Source organism: Petaurus breviceps, unplaced genomic scaffold, assembly GCF_028583685.1.
Source record: "Petaurus breviceps papuanus isolate PSGF00001 unplaced genomic scaffold, PetGlider_PUasm1.0 90865, whole genome shotgun sequence".
NCBI lineage: Eukaryota > Metazoa > Chordata > Mammalia > Diprotodontia > Petauridae > Petaurus > Petaurus breviceps.
Window position 1 is genome coordinate 11,719,634 of NW_027187367.1, and position 24,174 is coordinate 11,743,807.

Below are 24,174 nucleotides of genomic sequence, written 5' to 3' on the forward strand. Positions count from 1 at the left end.
GGACACCTAACTGACTTAGTGTTACTGTAACTTAGAATTCCTGAGCTCAAGCAATCCACCAGACTCAGCCTCTCCAGTAGCAGGGGTTACAAGAATGTACCATCAGCCTGAGTCAACAAGTAGTATGATTATTTCCCTTTTACAGAGGAGGAAACTGAGGTTCAGAGATGTTAAATTACCTGTCTAGGGTCGTCACATAGCTAATGAGTGTCTCAGAAGAAAAAAAGTCATAATTAACTGCCTACTAAACACCAGGAAAGAAAGATACAAAAGTGAGACAATCCCTGCCCTCAAAGAGCTTAGATTTTACTAACAGGATACAACATGTTCATGGCTAAGCACACAGAAGTTATATAAACCACACTGCGCAGTGATTTGGGTCTAAGGTGGGATTTGAACCCAGACCTTCCTGACTCCAAATCTCATGTTTTTGCCATTATGTTTTACTAGATCTCCTGGTTGCTGGGAGTGTGTTACTGAGGACCACAGCACTGAGTCCTGAATTTTTTTTCCCTATAGCCAGCTGCTGAGCAGTTCAGGTTCAGAGCGGGCCAGAAAAATGAGCAAGAAGGGAAAAATATTCTTAAAAAAAAAAAAGATTTTTCTTATAGCATGGGTCTCTAAGGACTGCATGCTTAAATATTTTCCTGGGGTCTGTCTCACCTGCTAACTGGAATGGAGGCCCCTGGGAGGTAGCACTCATGGGTTATTTGTTCCCCTTTGTTCCCCCTGACTCCTTACCCCACAGGTCCCCATACACCTAGCAGGTGATTCCAACATAGCAGCAGCTGACAATAGTAAGGCTGAAAGCACAGTAGGATGGAGCCCCAGAAGGGACCTTGGTGATCTCACTGAATACAGAGGAACCCTCCCTAGGCCTTGTGAGTTTCCTGAATAAACTAATACAGATGGACGTAACATCTCTGGCTGGAGCCTTGATCCCTTGAGCCTTCTAGACTGTGTCAGCCTCAGGAGGGAATGCCTACAAGTTATCATTCTTGCTTACAATAAAAGGGGAAATTGAGGCAAAGGCAGTGCTAACGAGAGGGGGCAGTGCTTGTCCAGCATCATCCATCAGGTTATGTTCAACAATCAACTCCTTAGCCCTTTAAATCATATCCCTCCCCCCATCCCCTTCTATGCATTAAAGAAATCACTTTCCTATAATTGGCCACTCACCATTGGAAGCGGTGAAGTCAATGGCAACCGTGAAATTGATCTGAGTCCTAGGAGTGAAAGAATAAGAACAGTTATTACCCGAGAAGGTACACAGGAAAACAGCTGGTACTTCCACATAATAGTTGTGATGTCTAGGGCAGGTCACTTTATATAGCTGGGCTTTTCCTCATCTCAAAACAGGGGGACAATAGCCCCTGCCCTGCCTATCTCTAAAGGCTTTTTGTGATAACTGGGTGTAAAATATCTTTGTAAAACAAAGAGTTGGGCAGCTAGTCAGACAGTGGATAGAGTACCTAGAGTCAGGAAAATTCATCTTTCTGTGTTCAAATCTGGCCTCAGACACTTACTAGTTGTGTGACCCCGAGCAAGTCATGTCATCCTGTTTGCCTCAGTTTCCTGATCTGTAAAATAAGCTGTAGAAAGAAATGGCAAAGCACTCCAGTATTTCTGCCAAGAAAACCCCAAATGGGGTAATGAAGACTCTGAAAAGACTGTACAACAATATCTAGCTGTGGAATCTCTTTGTAAAACAAACAAAAAAATCCCCATATCTGTTGTCATCTTTTCCCAAGGCCTCCAGAGAAAAACAGGAAGCTGGACAGTTGCTCTCAGCTACAAGTCTGGGCACTGATTTCATAGCCACCTCTAACATCAGGTGACAGATGTGGAGGGAGATAATCTAGAGAAAGTTGAAGAGTCTGAATCACTGGCAAAGTCTGATAGTCACTTACAGCACAGGGTGAATTCGAATCCCCATATCAAATCTTTGTCTAGGTATCAGAGTAGCCCCAAGATATTTTGGGCCTACTCTTTCATTTTGAAATTAAAGTCTCTGCCCTTAGGCATTTTTGAGGCAGTAAAACTCTTTTCTATCCCCAGAAACATGTCAGAAATGATATTCCAACGGAGGCCCAGATAATATCCAAGATGAATTAAAAACAAAGGTGGAGGAGACCACATCTCTCTCTCTACTTGTTTCTGGCTGGCTGAGTCAATCACTGCTGGGTACCTGGATTGACTGCCAAGCCAAGAGTATATTGGAACAGTGGGGGAGCCCTTGATCTCTTCCTCCACTCCCCAAACTCAACATAAAATCTTTGTAAAGTGATTTGAGTATGACAAGTGCCTGTGAAGGCTCTCAAAGTAAGAGTCATAATAATAATGAGCAAAGGACCTGTGGTTTTAACCTCTCTGGGTCTCAGTTTCTTAATCTGTAAAATGAAGGGGTCGGACTACATTGTAGACCCACAAAAGTCCCTTACAGCCAGGGGTGTGCTGGAGTCAGTTCATACTAGCTCTCTTGAGAACTGATGGTTAAATTTTCACTGAGAGCATTTACACCTGGGAAATCAGTAAACCTTACAAATTAGGGCTTGATTTATTGCTTTGTTGAGCAATGGGGAAAATATTAATGATGCAGATTAAATTTAAGAATGTGTCTTGCAATTTTTTTAGAGAGCTGGTTGTTAAATATTTACCTGCACACTGGATTTGAGCTTAGTTCTTCCTGACTCGGGCCCTGTGCTGTGCAGCTAACCCTTCCTAAGTAATTGGGAGCAAGTCATATAATCTCTCTCTGATAACACATCAGGGTATACTGGAAAGAACTGCATTTGGAACCAAGATCAAGATCCTTTCCTAAACGTCTGGCTCCAACCCCTGCTTCTTTCTAGCTGTGTGAATAGGATATGATAGGATATGGAAAGGACCTTGGCCAAAAGTCATCTATCTAGTCCAACACTCCCATTTTACAGATGAGGAACCTGATGCTCACAGAAATTAATTGATTTCCCCAAAGTGAAGCAGGTAACAAAATAACTGAGCTGAGATTCACACCCAGGTCCTCTGACTTCAAAACAAGCCCTCTATCCAGCTCACCATGTTAGATAGTCAGTTCCTTTTCTGGGACTCTGTTTCCCCATCTGTAAAATGAGATAGTCGGACAAGGTGATCTCTTAGGTTTGCTCTACCTCTAAATTTTATGATTCTATGAAGTACAGATGGGAATCCTGAGGGGACATAGATGTCTAGCTACAGAAGCTTGTCTGCGATGTCAGAGGCATCATGATAGGTAGAAAGGAGTTTGCATTTACAGTCAATATGGCTTGGGTTCGAATTCCACTTTCTGACCCTCCGAACTTCAGTTTCCTTATCTGTAAAAATTAGGGGATTGGATTTAATGTCCTTAAGGGTCCATCTACCTCTATATTTCAATGATCTATGATCCCTCCTGTGAGTGAGGAGCAAAGCCCGAATACTGGGCTGGCATCTTCTCTTTACCTAGAAAACACCCTGGCTCTCAAAGGTGCAGCTCATCAGAATGGCCAGCTGGTGTGATAGGAGGATGATGAGACCCAGGGGAAATACTGATGATGGAGAATGAGGAAGGAAAGCCCAAGGCGATATTCCCATCTTACCCCAAGCCTGGGCAGGCCCTTCACTAGGGACGCGGCAAACAGGCTCTCAGATCTGGAGAGGACCTAGAGACCATCTGGTCCAAGTCTTTCATTCTACAGTGGAAAACACTGACACCTATGCCCTCCCACAGTGCCAGGGGCAGAAGCTTTGGCCAGCTGGGCCTTGTTCTATGGAGGCTTTGCCTGTTGAACTCTGGTAAGAGCAGCTGGATTGGAGACAAAAGGCTTGGATTTGAATCCTGGGTCTGTTTACCAGCTGTGTGACCTCAGACTGGTACTTCCCCTCTTGGTCTCAGCTTCCATCAGCAAAATGAGGGGGCTTTGGACCAGATGATCCCAAAGGCCTCTACAGCTCTAAAATTCTATGCTCCTAAGAAACTTGACTTGACAGAAAGCTGGATTTGTAGCTGGAAGACCTGGGTTTGAATCCTGAGTCTGCCATTTACTAGCTGTCTAACTTCAGACAAGTCAGGTAAACCTCCCAGATGCTCAGTTTCTCATCTGTAAAATTAAGGGGATGGACTAGGTGACCCCCTGGGGTCTCTGCTAGCACAAAATCTGGGATCTTAAGCCCTCTCACTTTTAACTTTTCCCTCAGGATAGTCTCATGAGGCAGGGCAGGACAGGTATGATTATGAAAGCATTTTGATGATGGGACTGTTATTAACAGCTATATTTTGATGCGGGCAGAAAGGAAGCAAGAAATCTAGAGCATTGGATGTTTGCTACCCTGAGAGGGCAATTTCAGATAATGGACTGGAAAGGGGCATCTTGGGAAGAATGAGGGTATTGAGTGCCCAGCTAAAGGGACCAGAGGAACCTAGATCTAGAGGGAAGCTTGGAAGCTATTAGAAGCCATTCAGTCCTGCTCCCCCATTTTACAGATGAGGAAATTGAAGCCAAAGGAAATAGTGACTTTGATGTGAGTTCAATGTTCTTTTCTTGAATGGTGGGGCTGTAGTACTGACTGTAGTGATGAATTTGACCCAACTGTCTCCCACCTTCAATGTGACTGGGCAGGCAGTCAAGCTAGGAGGATGAGGGGTCAGGGCATGTGGACTTTGACCCAGACTTTGTCCTTTCCCTGTGCTCCAAAGCACACGGGCAGCCTTGTCACCATGACAACCCAAGAGAATCGGGCTGGCCAAGAGCTGTCTCCAGCTGCCTCACTGTCCTTTCCCCTGCCCTGGGGAGTAGGGGAAGCTTCTCCCTAGGCAATTTTACTTCCGCATCAAGGTTACCTCACAGGATTCTGGTTGTTGGTCCCCTTTCTCGCCTCTCTTTTCCTTGATTCCTGAGTATCTGCTTTTCTGGAGCTGTTTTTGTTTTGTTTTGTTTTGTTTTTTCATCTGGACCTGTGATTTCCCCCAATGGGGAACTCCTGGTTATGGAAACACCCTTACTGATGCAGGTCAGCCACTCATGTAACATCATCTTAGAGCAGGGGTTCTTAACCTTTTTTGTATCATGGCCCCCTTTGGCTATCATCACCACACAGCCAAAGGACTCAGTTTCCTCATCTATAAAAGCTGGACTAGACAGCCTCCGAGGGCCCCTTCCAGTTCAAGAGACCTTCCAAACTTCCCTCTGGATCTATGTTTCTATGCTCCCTTTATCTGGGCACTCAATGCCCTCATTATTCCTTGAACCTCTGGCGAAGTCTATGAACCCTTTCCCAGAATAATGTTTTTAAATAATTGAGCTGTTGTTGTTCAGTTGTGTCTGACTCTTCATGACCCTGTTTGGGGTTTTCTTGGCAGAGATACTGATGTGGTTTGCCATTTCCCTCTCCAGCTCATTTTACAGATGAGGACACTGAGGCACAAAGGTTTAAGTGACTTGCTCAGGGTGACACAGCTAGTAAGTGCCTGAGGCCAAATTTCAACTCTGGTCTTCCTGACTCCATTTCCTGGTGTCACTTAGCTATCTTTAGATAATTGAAGGAAATGCTAAATTTCAGTTGGAGGTTAGTGAAAATAAAGATGTAATTTTTTTCTATCATCCAAGCACACAGACACCTGAAATCTCTCCATGTACCCCCACCCAGGATAAGGACCCCTGTCTTGGATTATTACTTGGCCCACTGAAAAGTTAGGTGACTTGACCAGGTTCACCTAAGCAGCGTGTTTCAAAAGTTGGACTTGAACCCCAAGGCTACCTATGTCCAAGGGTGGCCTTCTATCCAATACCTCATGATGCCTCTGCCTAGGCCTCCTTAATTCCTGTCCTGTCTGTATTTGTGAGCCCCTGTTTCTCTCTGCCCTCCAGTAACTGCAGACGCTTTCATTCCTATCTTATCTGTCTTGTTTCCTGACCCCTTTCTTCTCCTTGACCCCTGCTAACTGTGTCTTCCTTAATGTCTAGCTTATCTACTTAGATTCCTGATTCCTGGCTTTTCTCTGACCTCTGGCAACTTCACATGCCTCGACTCCTGACTGCCCACCCAAACTTCTGATGACCTGTTGACCTATGGATAATCCTTTTGCTCTTTCCTTCAGCTCTGGTCTTCTCAGATCCTTCCCACCTCCCCAGAATAAAGACCCTTATTTGCCTTGGCCTCTGGTATCAATTCACCCTGTGACCATTGCCTCTTGTCTGGTAACTGTCCCAACCTTGGGGTCTGCCCTGTTGCCTTGCTCTGCAGCTCTTTGTGGCCCCAAGCTGGGAGGCCAACCCTGCTGCCTCATGGGCCAGTGACTCAGGAACCCAGTGGCTAGTGGACCCCTCTGCTGAGTGGGCTAACAGGCTTACGTACTTCTTATTGTTGTTGTTAAGTCATTTTTTAGTCATGTCCAACTTTTCATGACCCCATTTGGGGTTTTCTTGGCAAAGATACTGAAGAGGTTTGCCATTTCCTTCTCCAGATCATTTTTACAGATGAGGAAATTGAGGCAAACAGAGTGAAGTGACTTGCCCAGGGTCACACAGTTGGTAAGTGTCTTGGGGCAGATCTGAACTCGGGAACAGCTTGGCACACTATCCACCATGCCCCCCTAGCTGCCCAGAAGTTCATGTGTCAGAAGCGGCATCTACATCCACACCTCTGTACACCCAGAGGGCCTTGAGTCTGGTGCCTCAGACCACCAGACCAGCCCTATACTTATTTAGGTCCCAAACATTTGAGGCTGTCCTTCCGAATCAGTCAGGTCAGTGATGCAAGGGGCCACCTCGGCCCAGAGTGACGAAGGCCCATATGCACATGGGTGACACCTGGAAGTCTGCATTTGGGAACTCATATGACTAAGTCCAGCATGTAAGGAGCCCTTCTCTTACCCTCCTTTGATATAATCCAAGAATGTGCATTCCGACTCCACTGCAAAGGACAGTAGCGTTACCTTGGAGGAAAAGAAAAAGAACATCCATTAGCCACAATGGGTATTACCATGGGGGCAGGGCTAGATTTGGGGACTGGATGGTTGGGTTTCTCCCCCAGTCAAGCAACTTTTATTTAGCACTACTATATGTCAGACATTGGGCTAGAAGCTGGGGACACATATACATCAACTGGGGCAGCTAGGTTCCATAGAGGATAGAGAACTGGTCCTGAAGTCAGGAAGACTGACTTCAAATACAGCCTCAGATGCTTGACACTTACTAGCTGTGTGACCCTGGGCAAGTCACTTAACCCCAAATACCTTGCCAAAAAAAAACAAACTTATTTTTTAATGAGGGGAAACAACACATCCAGGTCCCCCCTTACTGTTCTGTTCAACCCAATTTAATTGAAAACACATTTATTAGGCCCTCCTGAATGCAAAGTACACAGGGAGGTTCAAAATTTGAGCCTACAGCTTAGAAAGTAGATGAAACAAATTTCAGATTAGAACAATGCACAATAATACACCAGAGCTGAAGAAAGAGCAAAAGAATTATTCATAGGTCAACAGGTCATCAAAATTTGAGGTTGATAGCTTAGAAAGTGGATGAAACATATTTTGGATTAGTACAATGCACAATGATGCATGAGGTATATCAAAGTGAGAGAAGATGAATGAGGAGTGAAGAGGGAGGGGGAGGTCATTACAAACAGGATGGGGAATGGAGCATAGGCAGCATTTGAGTTGGGCTTCTTCAAAGAGGCACGAGAGCTCAACAGGCAAAGAGGAAGAGGAAGAACATTCTTATAAGTTGTGGGGGTGACCCCCAGGCTGTATAGGTCAGAATTTCACCAAGTTCCCCCCTTTTGGGGGAGGTGGCCTTTTAAATCCCCATTTCATGCTCAGGAAGTTTGTTTTGCTTTTCTGTCTTAAATACCCATCTCTGTCCCGTCTTGCAAGTAGCCTTCTTCATTTCCATCTTTGCTACTTGTATTGTTATTCAGATGTTTCAGTCATGTCTGACTCTGCATGACTCCATGTGGGGTTTTCTTAGCAAAGGTACTGGAGCGGTTTGCCATTTCCTTCTCCAGTCCATTTTACAGATGAGGAAACTGAGACAAACAGGCTTAAGTGACTTGCCCAGGGTCACGCAGCTGGTAAGTGCCTGAGGCCAGATTTGAACTCAGGAAGAGAAGTCTTCCTGACTCAGGTCAGGAGTGCCACAGCACCACCTAGCTGCCTTTTGCTAATTGTTAGTGGGCATAAATTGTCCCAGTTCAAAATATATTGGCATCAATATATTCTAGGAGTCCTTGGAAAGTACTGCCCTATAGAACTGGGAAGTGAAGGGATGCCTGTTAATTGGAGAAGAGCTGAACAAGTTATGGTATATGAATGTGATGGAATGCTAATTATCATGCTATAAGAAATGATGACTCTAAGAAAGGGATATTTTCAGAAAAACCTGGAAAGACTCCTTTGAACTGATTCAGAGTGAACTGAGCAGAACCAGGAGAATAGTTCATAGAATAAGAAAAATATTGTAAGATAAACAACTTTGAAAAACTTAGGAACTCTGATAGACTCTGATGATCACAATGAACAATCATGATTCCAGAGGACTCATGATGAAATAGACTACCCACCTCCATTGAGAAATAATTTTTTTTGGATGTGGCCAATGTGGGATTTGTTTTACTTGACTACACATGTTTGTAAAAGGAGTTTTGTTTTGTTTTGTTTCTTTCTCAGAGATGGGAGTGGGGCAGAGGGAAGAAGGAAGAGAAGAGTGTGGGAAGAAGAGAAAAACAGTAATTAAAGAAAATTTTAAAGAGAAAGTACCACCCTGAACCAGTCGATAGGTCCCTAAACCTGGGTTTCTGTGTCTGGAATGAGCCAGCCGGGACAGGGTAGAGGAGGATGTGAGTAAATCCCCTGATTTTACTCTCACTGACTAGGGAGGGGCCCCTCCCTGTATTTCCTTTATAAACCCACCATGAATGTCCAAGCAGGAATTTATACCTTAAGGGATGGGGTTTGGACCCAAGATCTCAGGGATATGAGGAACTCCCAGGTGAGGAATTTCCTTCTACTAAGGCAGGCCAGCACTTTTTAATCTTAAAAGATCACTGTTAAACTACTTTCTCAGAGCCAGTTTATGTCAAAGGCAAGATTTTAACCCAGATCTTCCCGGTTCTGAGGCCATTATACCACAGTGCCTCTTGCGTCTTACATCTACTGATATTCTCAGCCGACTCCACATCTCAGAGTAAGGGGTTTTCTGTCTCCAACTGACTTTTGATTTCATCCTAAATTTGCCTCTCTTCGGTTTCTGGGGGTAGCCCCACCAGCACCTCCTCCCAGTGTCTGGTGACCAAAGGCCTGTTCCTCTCCTCCATCTGGGGCCTTCATCTTTCAGACTTCATTTTTCAGGCTCCTTTCCTTTGCAATCTCTGTTTCCCCAAACTGAAGAGCCCTGCTCTTTTAGTCTGTCTTCATACTATCCAGTGGGAGGGTAGGGAGTAGGTAATGAAACAAAACACTTCTCTCCAATGTCTCTGTTTAAGAAAGTGCTTGCCCCAGAACCTAGGAAGTCCATATGCATTCTCATTCAGCAAGCTACTCAATGCAAGGCTCAGAGTCTACAAGTTCAGGATTTATGACAAGGGCAGGTGCCAGTCAGCAATTTATCTTTGCCTTACATAGCAAGGAAGGGCTGGCCAAATAGCTAAATGCATGTAAGGGATGGTTGGGAGAGACCTCTGACCTATTTAAAGGAACCAGCTCTTTTCAAAGCATTTTGCTCTTTGGGGATAGCCTTTTCTGTTCATAGGGTAGATCTGAAAGAACCTTAATTTCTAAGTCACTGGTCAGGGTTATTTCTCTATAGACACACCTGGACATATCAAAGAAACCAAGAAACGACAGACTTCAGAGATGTAATCAAACCCCTCCCCTCCTCTCTGGCTGAGAAGACATGTAGTGTAACCTGTACCTGAGCAAGAATTTCTTCTACAATCTCTAATAAGAGCCCATGTCTGCATTTAGAGCTGTCCAGTCAGAAACATCCTACTGGGAGCTAGGTGGGGTAATGAATGGAATCAGGAAGACTTGAGTTCATAACCCCGCTTCAATCACTTATAATGACCCTGGGCAAGTCACTTAACTGCTTTCTGCCTTGGTTTCCTCATCTGTAAAATTAGGATTACAATAGCACCTGCCTCCCAAAGTGGTTGTGAGGATAAATAAGATAATATTTTCCAAACACTTTGCAAACCTTTAAAGTGCTATATAAATGTAAGCTGATATCAGAACTCCCCCTATTCAAAATCAGGACAGCTCTAAAAGGAACTTTTTTCTTACACTGACCCTAAATCTGCCTTTCTGAAACTCTCATCCATTGGTCTTTACATCATGCTCTCAAGCGGCCATGTAGGCACTGTGCGAAGGATCTGGGAATGTTTAGCCTAGGAAAGAGAAGACTCGTGGGGGTCATAATAGAAGTATTCAAGCATTTGAAGGTCTGTGACCTGGAAGAAGAAACAGACTTGGTCCAAAAAGGGTCAAAGGATTTTAGACCCAGAGCTGGACAGCACCTCAAAGGTCATCTAATCCAACCTCTTTTACAGATGAGGAAACTGAGGCAAACAAGGTTAAGTGAGTTGCCCAGGGTCACAGATGAAGAAACTGAGGTCCAGGAGGTTATTATTATTATTATTAGCTAGCATTTATATAGCTTAAGATTCACAAAGTACTTTACAAATGATATCTATGTTACAAGAGTTGTGTTTTTCCTTTTTTCTCCTAATGGAGTGGGGAGACGAGGGAGAGAAAATTAGTTTTAGTTAATTGAAAAAAAAATTTAATTCAATTTTTTTAAAAACAAGGAACGGGTTGCCTTGGGGCAGCAGTGGGTGGCCCTTTACTGGAGGTCTTCATGAGGAGACTAGATGATTATGTTTTGAGTATATAGTAGAGGGAATTCTTATGCTGCCATGGATTGGCCTAGCTGGTCTCGGAGGGTCCTGTGAACTCTCAAATTCTGTGATTTGGTGAGCCCTTCCAGTGAACTCACTACTTCAGGAGGCAACAAGCAATAAGGTCGCCTCACTTAAAAAAAAATTGGTAAGTCGGGCTCATAGCTAATTAGCAAAGATTGCTGAGTTTCCAGGGCATTTCCGGGAGGGGACCCGCTGCATGGCTTCATGTAAGACCACCCATGGGGAGGGGGTGTAGCTCCTGGCTCATTTTGTGAGCCTTTCAAAAGCTGCCCCCTCCCCCCAGTCGGGATCCCCCAGGGCTCTCAGCTTCTCTGAGATCCTCCCCCAGCCCCTTTGATGCTCCCCCATGTGCCCAGCAGGTCTCCTCCCAGGCTGCTCTGTGTCAAACAGACGTAGAGACAGCTTAGCCGGATCCCGAATTGCTGAGAAGCCCCTGTGGGAGTTTTTCTTGTCCAAATTTCATCCCGAAGCAGGCTGCCCATTGTCTCTGTCATCTCCTGGGAGGTTGCTCCATCGGCACCCACCCCCTCCACCCCTGCCTTTCTTCCCATCCTCCCCGGCTCCAGCTCCCACGTTCAGCACGCCAAGGGATCCTTGGTGCCTGACACCCTTTAAAACTCAGAATGTCTTCACTCAGCCCCTGGGGGAGAAAGGAGAGGGATGGGGGCAGGGGGGAAGAGGTACTCACTGTGCCGGAGTTCAGGTATTTCTTTTTTTTCATTTTCTTTTTCGGGTTTACCACCTGAAGGAGGAAAGAGTTGGAGGGTCAGAGCGGAAGGTCTTCGGTGCCACTCCCTACAGTGCATGGAGTTTATCTGCTCCCTCTGCCCCCCACCCAGGACAAAGGCATGTAGGGGGGACCTTGGGGGCAAGAGAGCCCCAAACACACAGGGAAGAACCCCATCATTCACCTCCTCAACACATAACCTCAGGTCCATTCAGGCCTTTCTCCTCTAACTATCATAATGCACCATGTTTGAAGGATCATTGGATCATAGATTTAAAGTTGGAAAGGACCAATCCCAGAATTTTGCAGATGGAGAGACTGAGGCCCAGAGAGATGAAGGATCTTAGGATCATTGGATCTGAAATCTAAAGCCGGAAGAGATTTTAGGGGCCATCTGAGCTAACTTCTTACTTTTACAGTTAGGGAAACTGAGGCCCACAGAGGTCAAGTGATTTGCCCAAGGTCACACATGTAATAAGTTGAAGAACTGGGATTCAAACCTAGATCCCCTAACTCCAAATGTTCCCCCTCCCACTGTGTCTTGTTATTGGAGGCATGTTCCTTTCTCCCTCCATATTTTGGGCGGTTTCTTCCACAAAGTATGCCTTTGCCTTCCCCTGGTCCTAACACATGCTCCTCATCCTCCAAGGCCCAGCTCAAATGCCATCCCATCCATGAAGCCTTCCCTGATTTCCCCAGACATCTTTGGAACTCCTGCTGCATTCACTGTTAATATCACAACCTGAAGACAGCCTGGTGAGGAGGCTACAGAGCTGGCCTCAGAGTCAAGATCTGGGTTCAGATCCAGCCACTTAACCTCAGTGACCCAAACAGTTCAATAAGACTATAAATTGAACAGCACAGACTGATCTGTCTCAGCAGAATAAGTTCCTCACCAATAGCTCCATGCAGTAAAAACATAACAAATCCAGTTTTTAAATCACACTGTATAATATTTTATTTTCACTTCTGGACAATATTGTCATCCCTGGACCTATGGGGGCAGGGGCTGTTTTTTCTCCATTCTGTTTTAGCGCAGGTTTGGAATAGGACTGGGCAGACTAGCTGGCAGCTGTGGGGCACAGTGGACAGACTGTCAGGCCTCTAGTCAGGAAGACCTGAGTTCAAATCCAGCCTCAATCACTTACTAGCTGTGTGACCCTGGGCTAGTCACTTCACCCTGTTTGCCACAGTTTCCTCATCTGTAAAATGAGCTGGAGAAGGAAATGGCAAACCACTCCAGTATCTTTGCCAAGAAAATTCCAAATGGGGTCATGAAGAGTTGGACACCACTGAAAATAACTGAACAATAGGGAAGAGACCTGTGATTTCATAAGTATAGGGAACTCTCTGAGGGGGAAATTCCATCTACCAATATAGATCACATCTTTTAAGCAAATTACAGTCTTAGACAGTTGCTTAGAGTACCGAAAGCTTAAGTGACTTGCCCAGGGTCACACAGCCAATATGTGTCAGAGGTAAAATTTGAACTCAGGCCTTCCTGACCCCAAAATAGGCTCCCTATCTACTAAGTCAGGCTATACCTCTGAATGAAATAGCAATAATACCTTATACTTGCATATTCTTTATACATATAGGATCATAGGATTTAGTAATTAAAGGGCCTTAGAGATCACAGAAGCCTAAATCTAGAGCTAAAACTTCACAGGCTATCTAACCCAACCCTTCACTTTACAGTTTATAGGAAACTAGGACCCAGGTAAGTGAAGTGACTTATCCAAGGTCACACAGGCAGTAAGAGAGTCCTCTCCAGAGACAGTGTATAATCTAGACTAACCTCCTTGTCTAAATTTGAATCCAGGTCCTCAAACTCCAGAGCCAATATACAATCTAGTCTGACCTTCTCATCTGAGCCAAGACCCAGAGAGGTTAATGTTAAGTGACCTGGCCAAAGTTATCCAGGTATTAAGGAGGAAAGGTATGACTTGAACCCAAGGTCCCTCATTTCATATCAGAGCTATAACCAGAAGTTCTGGAGGTCTAAACAAGCATTACAAAAGTACTCTCAAATTTTCAAGATAAACTGCATTAAGAGGGATAGGACAGAGCCTCACCATCTCATAAGAGGGTGACAGAGAGTCCAGACATTGACCTCCTTGAGCAGAAATACCTCAAGGATATTACTGGGTAAGCTGGGGAAGGGGGAGCAGGGTAGGACTAAGCTGTGGATAAACTTTCATGGGGCATGGGTGGTGGGGCTGGTGTGGGAAGGAGGAGGAGGAAGCCCCAACATATGATAGTTTCCTATTTCGCTAATAAAAAGGTGCTAAATAGTTGTTTCTTAACCTGCTGAATGAATACAAATGCTGTCAGTGCCCTGTGAATTTTGGCACCCCGGCACAAAGCTCTGCTTTCTCTGCCCTAGTTACACTTTTGCTCCAACTCAAGTACTCTTTCTACCACAGCTCATTTTCCCCAAATCCTGCATGTTGACTCTTTTATTTGCTTTTCACAGGTTCTTATAATTTCAAAAGTATGCTTCTATATATTTCTGTTACATGTATTTAAACATTTTCATTAACTCACCGAGAAAATTTCCACAAACACTTCATCACATCTCAGTGTCTTATAAACATAATAATCTCTCATTTATGTTTTTTTTTTGTTTCTCTTCACAGTCCTGTAGGCTTCCTCTCTAGACTACTACTTTTTTATGTGAGAACAGGAATTGCTAGCTTCATATGATAGATCAGAATATTGAATGAGACACAGAGTAGTTGAGCATTTTGCCCATGGTCACACAGCTGACTTCCTGATGCCTAGTGCAAATGCTTCCATTCAACTACTCAAAAAGTCTCTTTGCAAAGGCCCGAGTGGAGATACAAGGATGACCCAGACATCAGCCCTGTCCTCAAAGAATTTACAATTCAGCAGAAGAGATGGAATTGAACTGAGAATGTTGAACTCAGAATACACTGTGCCTATTTCTGTCATTTCCTCCTATGTGACCTTGGACAAATCACTTAACCCATTTAGATCTCTGTTTTCTCATCTCAAAATAAGGGACTGGACTAGATGGACTCTGAAATCCCTTCCAGCTCTAAATCTGTGATAAGATAAGTTGTACAAGTAGTTATACAACAGTCTATTGTTATTGTTGTTGTTCAGTCGTGACTTCAATGAATAGGGTTTTCTTGGCAAAGATACCAGGGTGGTTTGCCATTTCCTTCTCCAGGTCATTTTACAGATGAGGAAACTGAGGCAAACAGAGTGAAGTCCCTTGCTTAGAGTCACACAGTTAGTGTCTAAGGCTGGATTTGAACTCAGGAAGATGAGTCTTTCTGACTCCAGGCCTGGCACTATCTATCCACTGCTCCACTCAGCTGCCCATCACATATGTGCCTAGCACACAGTAGGTGCTTAATAAATGCTTAATGATTGAGAGGGTCAAGACAGGCTTCCTGTAGGAGGTAGCATTGGAATTAAAGAGAGCTGGAGGGAGTCACAGAGTACATGAGGTGAAGATGAATAGGAACTGTATTCTTGGGCTGGAAAATGGTGTGAGCAAAGGCACAGAGACTAAAGATGGACCATCCTCTATGGGGAACAGCAAGCGGTGATGTGAGTTTCATCACCTAATCTGTTAAGAACCATGATGATAGGTTCTGTTTTGCAGCTAGAGATTTGTCACACATGGACCAAAGAAGACTGGAAGGCTGTTGCTTCACAAGCTAATTTTTCCCTAAAAAGGCAATGAAATCATCATCAAAATTTAATTGATCCAGGGGAGTAAGGCTTGAACCACTGGTGAAGTTCCCCAGTCACCTAAGGCATAAAAGCCCAGTCCAGAAAGGGCTCCTCAGGTGTGATGGATTTCCCACTGAGCCATGAGTTGATGCCCCCTTCTGATTTGGCTCTCCATCTAGGAGAGGATGAAGGATGCTGTGCTCCAAGGATACTCGAGGAAGGGGGATTTAGGGAAGGGCGAGGCTCCCCTAGTTGGAGGAGACCAATTAGGAAGCCACCTCAATAGCCAAGGTAAGAGGATGCAAAGATCTGAGCTAGCATCGGACAAGAGGGCCTCAGAGGTGTCTTCCAAATCTGGGTCTATTATCCTACAAAGAGAATGGAGGATATGGGAGCAGACGGTGTCACAGGCACCAATAGAGGGGCTGGCATTTGTAAGGAGTCATTAGCAGAGAGATGGAGTTGATGTGAGTGGAGAGAGGAGACAGATGTGAGACAGAACACACAGACTGAGGGCAACTAAGTGGCTCAGTGAATAGAGTCCTAGAGTCAGGAGGACCTGAGTTCAAATTTAGCCTCAGACATTGACACTTGTGACCTTGGGCAAGTCACTTAACCCCAATTGCCTTGCCTTCCCCCTCCAAAAAAAAAAAAAGAACACATAGACTCAATAAGAATTTGTAACTGATTGGACACCCTTGAAGAATGAAGAGAATATCTACAGGGTACAAACCTGGATAACTGGAAAAACGGTGGAAGAAATAGGGAAGTAAAGAAAGGAAGAAGGTTAAGATGAGTTTTCTTTTCGAAGGAAGGTCACAAGCATTTATGAAACACCTACTATGCATTAGGAATTGTGCTAAACACTTTTCAGCTATCTCATTTGATCCCCAGGAGATGGGTACTATCATTAGAGACATTTTACAGAGGAATAAACTAAGACAGATAGAAGTTAAATGACTTGTCCAGGGTATTACAGCTAGTAAGTGTCAGAGTCAAGATTTGAACTCAGATCTTCTGTCTCAAGACCTAGAACTCTATCCACTGCAATATCTAACTACCTCTGTATAGTGATCATAGAATCAGACGTAGGGAACCTGAGGCCTCGAGGCCACATGTGGCCCTTTAGGTCTTCAAGTGCAGCCCTTTGACTGAATTGCTTGTATTCCATCAAAGGGCCGCACTTGAGGACCTGGAGGGCCATATGTGACCTCGAGGCTGCAGGTTCCCCAGCCCCGTTAGATGAATCCCTAGGAGCCGATGAGATCATACATATGAACACAGAGACAGACAGAAGCAGAGATGCAGACAAGCAGATAAAGAAGACAGGAAATCAGAGGGAAAAAGGAACAGAAAGAGAAAGAGACAGAAAAACCAAGGCAGAGGAGCTAGACTGAAAGAGGGAAAAGAAGAGGGGTCAAGATAGAGGCCTAGGGTCACTATCAATAGTGGATGGGGTATGGATGATTATGAAGGAGACTGAGGGATGGCCGCAAGAGAGCCCAGAGAGAACAGTGTCTTGAAAGCCTAGGGAAATGTGTCTGGTAAAGAGAGTGGTGAACAGTGAAGGCCTGAGTTCAAATCCTGCCTCAGACACCTACAATCTGTGTGACCCCGAGTAAAGTCACATAACCTTTCTCATCCTGTTTCTTCATCTGTAAAAAGGAAATAATAATAGTACCCCAGAGGGTTATGGTGAGGGTCAAACAAAATAATATCTATAAAGTACTTTGCAAATCTTAAAGTGCTATATAAAAGCTACCTATCATTATTATATGCTTCAGAGAAGTTAAGGGTGAGACCTGAGAAGAAAAGTCACTTGGTAACCTTGGAGAGAGAAATTTCATTTGAATGATGAGAATGTAAGCCAGATTGCAAAGGGCTGAGAAATGAGTGGGAGGTGACAAAGAAGGGGCAGCTTCTTCTAGGAGCTTGGCTGTGATCGGCAGGATAGCTTGAGGGGATGGCAGGGTCAGGTGAAGAGTTGGGTTCTTTAGGATGGGCGTGATCTGGGCATGTATGTAAGCAGTAGGGAAGGAGTCAATGGATAAGGAAAAAGTAAAAATTAGACGTAAGAGCTGAACAAGAGGGTCTCTGAGTTCCTTTCCAGCTCTGGATCTATGAATGTCAGATCCTAGGACTGAAGGGACAAGCAGGGTCGTACAGGGTCACACAGGATATGGAAGGGGACAAGGTCAAGGATCCCAGTAGAGGGGTTGGTGTTTGCAAGGAGTCCTCTGCAGAGGGATAGGAGTTGATCACCAAGTACAGAGAAAGAATAAATGAGAAGAGAGGCAAGAAAGGGGAGGATCTGGGGAAAAGTCTATGATAAGATTGAAAGATACATTCATACACACACAAAATGCAAAGTCAATGCATTATATAACATGATCACATTCCTATGCACAGAGACACAAACAGGTAGTAGATCCACATTCATTGAAAGACAATTATCTGAGCAAGTTATGAGAAGGTGGTTAATATGACGCATGGCTAACTAGCTGGGTATCCCTCTGTCAAGCCTCTCCACCTCTGTCTACCCCAGTTTTCTCTTCTGCAAAATTAGGGAGTTGACTAGCCCGATCATACCCCCTTCCCACTTCCCCCCAGCAGGCTAGCTCTAAAGGGCTAGGATACATGCAGAGGACCAGCTCCCCCTAGGGGCCTCAGGGAAGTAACACAGAGCTGGGCTCTGCCTCCCAAACATTCTCTACACTCCATCTCCTCTCTTGGGGTGGCATGAAGAATTGCCCAAAGTCAGGCAACCAGTGAGTGTTAGGGCCAGGACTTAAATCTGAACTTTGTAATTCAACAACACTATACATAGCATTGTTCTCAGCAGGGGATCGCTGCCCTCCTACCCTTCCCAGAAGGAGAGTGGCTTCCGGAGACTCCCTGAGGTCCCCTTCTAGCTTTACTGGACCCTGCATGGAGGGTAGCTTCCCAAGAGGTGGGTTGGGGAGAGAAATGAAATTCTCCAGTTTCCGGGGTTTAGAACTTCATGTCCTAAAGTGGCTTTATTGAAAACCCACAATCTAGAGGATTTTTCTTTTCCACGGAGGGATCAAGGTCTCCCATGTGTGAAGGATTCTAGGTATTCTGATCTTCATCATCTTTGCCCTGAAAAGATTAAATAAGAACCCAAACAGAGACTGGTCTCATCTGCCACTTCCTTCAGAGGCAGATAACAAAAAAGTGGGCCTTATTTAGTAAGTGTAAAAAATTGGGTCTATTTGATCCCTAATTCAGTGCAATGAATGTATTGACCACCTACTATGTGCCCAGACCTGCACTAGGTCCAGTGCGGAACATGGGAAGAAAGTGTGATACCTGTCCTTAAGAGGCTTGTAGTCTTTTGGAGGAGAAGAGACACACAATAAACATCACCCAAGGAGCTCAGTTCAAATCTCACATCTGACACATGGTGGTCGTGTAATCACTTAACCTCTCAGTCATCTAGTCAATTCTCAAAAACTATGAGTTGTAGAAAAGTTGCTGACCTGCCTAATTAAAGGAGGTTTTTTAATTGGGAATAATGTATACTAGTGGAATCAGAGGTCTCATGCAAAAGGCAGAAGTCCTCCATCACTTAAAGGCAGAAGTCCTCCATCCAAATCTGAACTCTGACACTTGTTAGCTGTGCCACCTGGGGAAATTGTTTCACTTCTTGGAATTTCACGGTATTTATTTTTTTTAATCTGTATTTTTAAAAAAAATTTATAAAAGGCACTGGAAAGGTAGCTAGACCTAATAGAGGCTTGGGGTCAGGAAGAACTCAGTTCAGATCCTGACTGCATCACTTAGCACAGCACTTTACACATGGTGTTTGTTGACTGAGTGACTGACTGAAATACCCTAGCTGAGTAACCATGAGGGAAGTAAGCTCTTAGGTTAGCCCCAGGCAAGTCTCTAAGACTGCAAATTATGAGGGAGTTTCTTAACGCAGGAATTCCCAATAAAATCACAGATTTTAGAGTCCTTATTCTTAACAAATGATAAAGTGAGGTAATTATAGATGTTAAGTACAGAAGGAATTCAGAAAAGGGTGGGGGAGATCAGTAGAATTGGGGGAGGAGGCAGAGAGCTTCATGGAGGAAATAGAACTTGAGCTGGGGCTCAAATGATGTGTAGGATTTGGCTCTGCATAAAAGGGGCAGTGCATTAAAGGTGGAAGGGAATGACACAGGCAAAGGTTCAGAGGTAGGAATTAAGCTGATGAGGTAGGAATGGTTGGAATTACATCTATTTTTACAGAGGAAGAAATAAAATCCCAGAGATGAAAAATTATTTGACCAAAGTCACCTAGCTAGCAAGTGACTATACTGGGAATAGAACCTAGATCTTCTTGGTCTCCCACCTGGTGCTTCCCCCTACACACCCCACCCCCATCCCTAGAAAATAAATTTGTTGTTGTTATTGTTGTTCAGTCATTTTCAGTCATGTCTAACTCTTCGTGACCCCTTTTGGAGTTTTCTTGCCAAAGATACTGGAGTGGTTTATGATTTCCTTCTCCAGCTCATTTTACAGATGAGGAAACTGAGGCAAACAAGGTTAAGTGACTTGCCCAGGGTCAGCTAGCTGCCCCCAAATTTAAGATAGGTAAATGAAAAGAAATCCTCTGGAGCCTGGGCTGATGCAAGGCAAGGGCTGAGGGGAACATCTGAAATCACAGAGTGGACTTTTAAAGCCCCAGGCTGCAGCTCCCCAGATTCAGGCCTTGCCTAAAGGCTATGTGATCCTTTGCTCCTTCAAAACATAAAGCAAACAGCAGGTTTTGGAAGCAGGGAACAGACTCACCTCGTAGATGTTGAATTGACTCTGTCCACGAGCCAGCTCCCGGTAGCTAGTGGTGAACTCCCCAATGAAGTCATGACTGCAAGGGAAAGCAAAACAGCCTGAGGCCCAGTCTCCACTCCCTTCCCTCTGCTCCTTTCCTCTCCCTCCCGACTCCAAAATATCCCTCAAAAGATCCCCCAAATTTCACCATTAGAGCTTTATTCCTTTAGATTCGATTTTGCACTTTCTCGCTTACTCCTCCCTTCTTTTGATCGTGACTCCAGAGTTCTGCCTTTGCCCTATGGCTTCTCTGGAGAAGGCCAGAAACCCTGAGGAAGGCAGCTCCATCATGAAATGCATATTCCCTACATGAATGAAGGGGAGGGGGTATGATAGTGTAGACGGATGTCTGAAGAACAGGATTCCAATCCCATCTCTTATGCTTACTACTTGATGACTTTGGCATAAGCTAGCTAATCTTTCTGAGCCTCCGTTTCCTCATCTATAAAATGGGGAGGTAAAACTGGATGGTTTTCAGCTTTAGATCTATGCTCCCAGGAACCTCTTTGGCCCTCAATACCCAAGGAAGGGGTGAGAATCTAGGGGGTCACTGACTTCACCCCCTCATTGTAGACCCTAGCATCCTCATAAACCTACCAACATCCCTACAGGAGGAGAATGATTCTTTTTAATGAGCAGAGTTGCCAAGCACAGCCTTCGGTACAACCTGGAGAAATATGACCTCAGCTAGCACTTATTAAGCCCCTACTATGTGTCAGGTACTGTGCTCAGTGGTAGGGACAACAAAACAAAACAAAAACAAGACACAGTCCCTGCTCTGTAGCTCAGTCTGTTGGGGGAGACGATATGCAAACAACCATGTACAAACAAGTTTTTGTTTGTTGTTGTTCAGTCCTTTCCAACTCTTCCCAAACCCATTTGGGGTTTTCTTGGGAAAGATACTAGAGTGGTTTACCATTTCCTTCTCCAGCTCATTTTACAGGTGAGGAAACTGAGGCAAACAAGGTGAAGTAACTTGCCCAGGGTCACACAGCTAGTAAGTGTCTGAGGCCAGATTTGAACTCAGACCTTTCTGACTCCATATCTAATGCTGTTTTCACTATACCACCTAGCTGCCCCCCAAATAAGTTATATGGGGGTGATCAACAGCATTAAGGGACTGGGAAAGGTTTCTTATCAAAGGTAGGACTTCAGCTGAGACTTAACGAAGCCAAGGAAGCCTGCAGGAGGAGATGAGGAGGGAGAGAATTCCAGGGCAGGAAGGCCAGTGAAAATGCCTGCGAGGCAGGAGATGAGTGTCCTGTCCCAGGCACAGCCACGAGGCCAGTGTCACTGGCCTGCAGAGTACCTGGAGGGGAGTAGAGTGTACAAAGCCTAGAAAGGAAGGAGGGGGCCAGGTTAGAAAGGACTTTGAATGCCAAACTGAGGAATTTCTATTTGATCCTAGATGCAATAGGGAGCCCCTGGAATTTACTGAGTAAGGGGGTGATGCTGTCAGAAAGATCACTTTGTCAGTCAAGTGGAAGGAGGACTGGAATGGAAAGAGATTGGAGGCAGGAAGGCCAGTCAACAGGTCATTGCAATAGCTGAGGCATAGGGTGATGAGGGCCTGCAGCAGGATGATGGCAGTGCCAGAAGGGATGTATAAAAAATGTGTTATGGAGACAGAAAGGAGAGGACTTTACCACTGATTGGATATGGAAGGGAAGAGGGAATGAGGAGTACAGTATAGCACCTAGGGTGCAAGCCTGGGTGCCTGGAAGGAAGACGGCAGAGTAGAAAATAAAATAAACCAGGGGTGGCTATGTGGGGCAGTGAATAGAGCACGGGCCCTGGAGTCATGAGGACCTGAGTTCAAATACGGCCTCAGACACTTAACTCAAAACTAGCCGCGTGACCTTGGACAAACCACTTAACCCCAATTGGCCTGCCCTCCCCCCTCCAAAATGCAAAACAGAAAAGAAACCACACCAAGTAGGGTTCGATGGGACTTTTACAGGGTCACATAGGAAACTATCCCTGCTCTTCCATCCTCTAATCTCTATATTCTCCATTCCTATGCCCCATTATCTATCCCTTTCCTAGACCCTATTCCTATCAGCCATTTCCTACTTCCCATCTTCAGTTCCCATTCTCCATCCCTCTTTTATTAGTCCCTTTCCCCATTCCCCATCCTCAGTCCCTTCCTTGTCCTTTCCCTATCTTTCATTTCACCTATTCTGCCTTATCTATGACTCTCTGACACACTTATTCCCTATCCTCCTCACCCATTTCATGCTCCCTTGTCCTTAGTCTCTCAATATCTTTTCCCCATCCCCTACTACCCATTTCCCACACATCCTATTCAAGTCCTATCTCCCTTACACATTTCCTGTTCTTCGTCCTTGGTTCCCCATTATCTATGCTCCTTTTACCATTTCCACTCCCCATTACCTCTTTCTTATTCTTCATACTGTCCTCCTTATCCTTTCCCCACCCTTCATTTCCCATCCCCATTATCCATTCCTCCTTCATAGTCCCATTCCCATCACCCATTTCCATCCTGTCCTCCTTATCTTCTCCCCATCTCCCACCCCCCATGATCCATCCCTCTTTCACAGTCCCCATTCTCATCATTCATTTCCATTTCCCCATCCTCAGCCTCCCAATATCAAGTTTCCATCCCCCATGTCTCATTCTCTTCACCCACCCCACATTTACCATTCCCAATCATCCGTGCATTTCCCATTCTTCACCCTCCGCCTCTCATTCACTGCCGTCTATCCCCCACATTCGATTCCACATCTCCTGTCCCCAATTCTCTCCTCTCATCCTCCACACCACAACCACCCCCAAGATACACACACACATAGTCAAAAACAGAGCAGCCAGTAGCATTTGCCTTGATCTTACTCTTGAGAATATGCTTTTAATAGGCTTTGCAAAAAGAGTACCACTGTCACTCACACCCCCTCCAATCCATCCTTTTTCCCTCTGCCAGAATAACCTTCCCAAAAAAAAAAAAAAACCCAACCCTCCAGCTCCTCCTTCTTACTTGGTGAATAAAGTACAGACCCCTTTGCAAAGCACTCAAGGGCCTCCGCACTCTTTCCTCCACTCTCTATTTGCAGCCTCATATCATATTACTTCACTCCACATAATCTATGCTCCTGCCAAATAAATCACTTTACATCTCTGAAAACCCATGGAATATCCGGAAAAGCACTGAATTTGGAGGCCAAAGGGCCTGCAGCCAAACCCCAGCTCCTCCACTTATGACCTGTGTGAGCTAAGTCCCCTCCCCTCCCAGGGCCTCAGTTTCTCCATCTGTAAAATGGGGGGGAAGGTTGTTCTAGAGGGTCTTTCAAGTCCTTTCCTTGGGCTATTTATGAAGTTCCCTGCACACATACCATACTTTCCCACGTGCATACCTTTGTCTACATTGTTCCTTATATCTAGAATGCCTGCTGAATTTCTAACCATCCTCTAAAGCCAGTTTATATATCTTTTTCAGGAAGTCTTCCCTGACCATTCCCTCTCCCCCAAGTCACTTTAGAAAACACTGTGCTAATTTTTTAACATTTTGCTGATACCTCTTAATACACTTAAGGATGGGGATAGGGGCAAGGACCTCTGGTTCACTCTTATATGTGATTCCCGATAAAGGAACTTCTTCTACCACTTTCTCTGAGACTTAGAAGCTTAAAGAGTTTCCTAAAGCTCTGAAAGATTAATTAATTTGCTCAGGGTCACAAAGTCTGACTGCGTCAGAGGAGAGAATTGAAACCAGGTCTCCCTGGCGCTAGGGCCAACTCAATTGCTTCTGATGCATTCAATATATATCATTTTAGAAGCTATTTGTGCAGATGTCATATCCCCACTGGGCACAGTAAGGTCCATGAGAGCAGGCCCTGGGCTAGCTATGGTTACATATTTATGGTTCCCATATATTATGTAAGTGTGTGTGTGTGTGTATGTGTGTGTGTGTGTGTGAGAGAGAGAGAGAGAGAGACAGAGAGACAGAGACAGAGAGACAGAGAGAGAGAGAG

The 24,174-nt window shown here is 44.9% G+C and overlaps 1 protein-coding gene across 3 annotated transcripts in view; it reads right to left on the minus strand.

The window, feature by feature from the left end:
• CPNE5 (copine 5) overlaps positions 1–24,174 on the minus strand; it is a 220,112-nt gene that overhangs the window by 11,010 nt on the left and 184,928 nt on the right. For all 3 annotated transcript variants that reach the window (XM_069073578.1, XM_069073577.1, XM_069073579.1), the window contains 4 exons: positions 20,147–20,222; positions 11,603–11,656; positions 6,870–6,931; positions 1,180–1,226 (listed from right to left, as the gene is read on the minus strand). In XM_069073578.1, the coding sequence (XP_068929679.1) occupies positions 1,180–1,226; positions 6,870–6,931; positions 11,603–11,656; positions 20,147–20,222 (239 nt within the window). The remainder of the gene's footprint in view (positions 1–1,179; positions 1,227–6,869; positions 6,932–11,602; positions 11,657–20,146; positions 20,223–24,174) is intronic.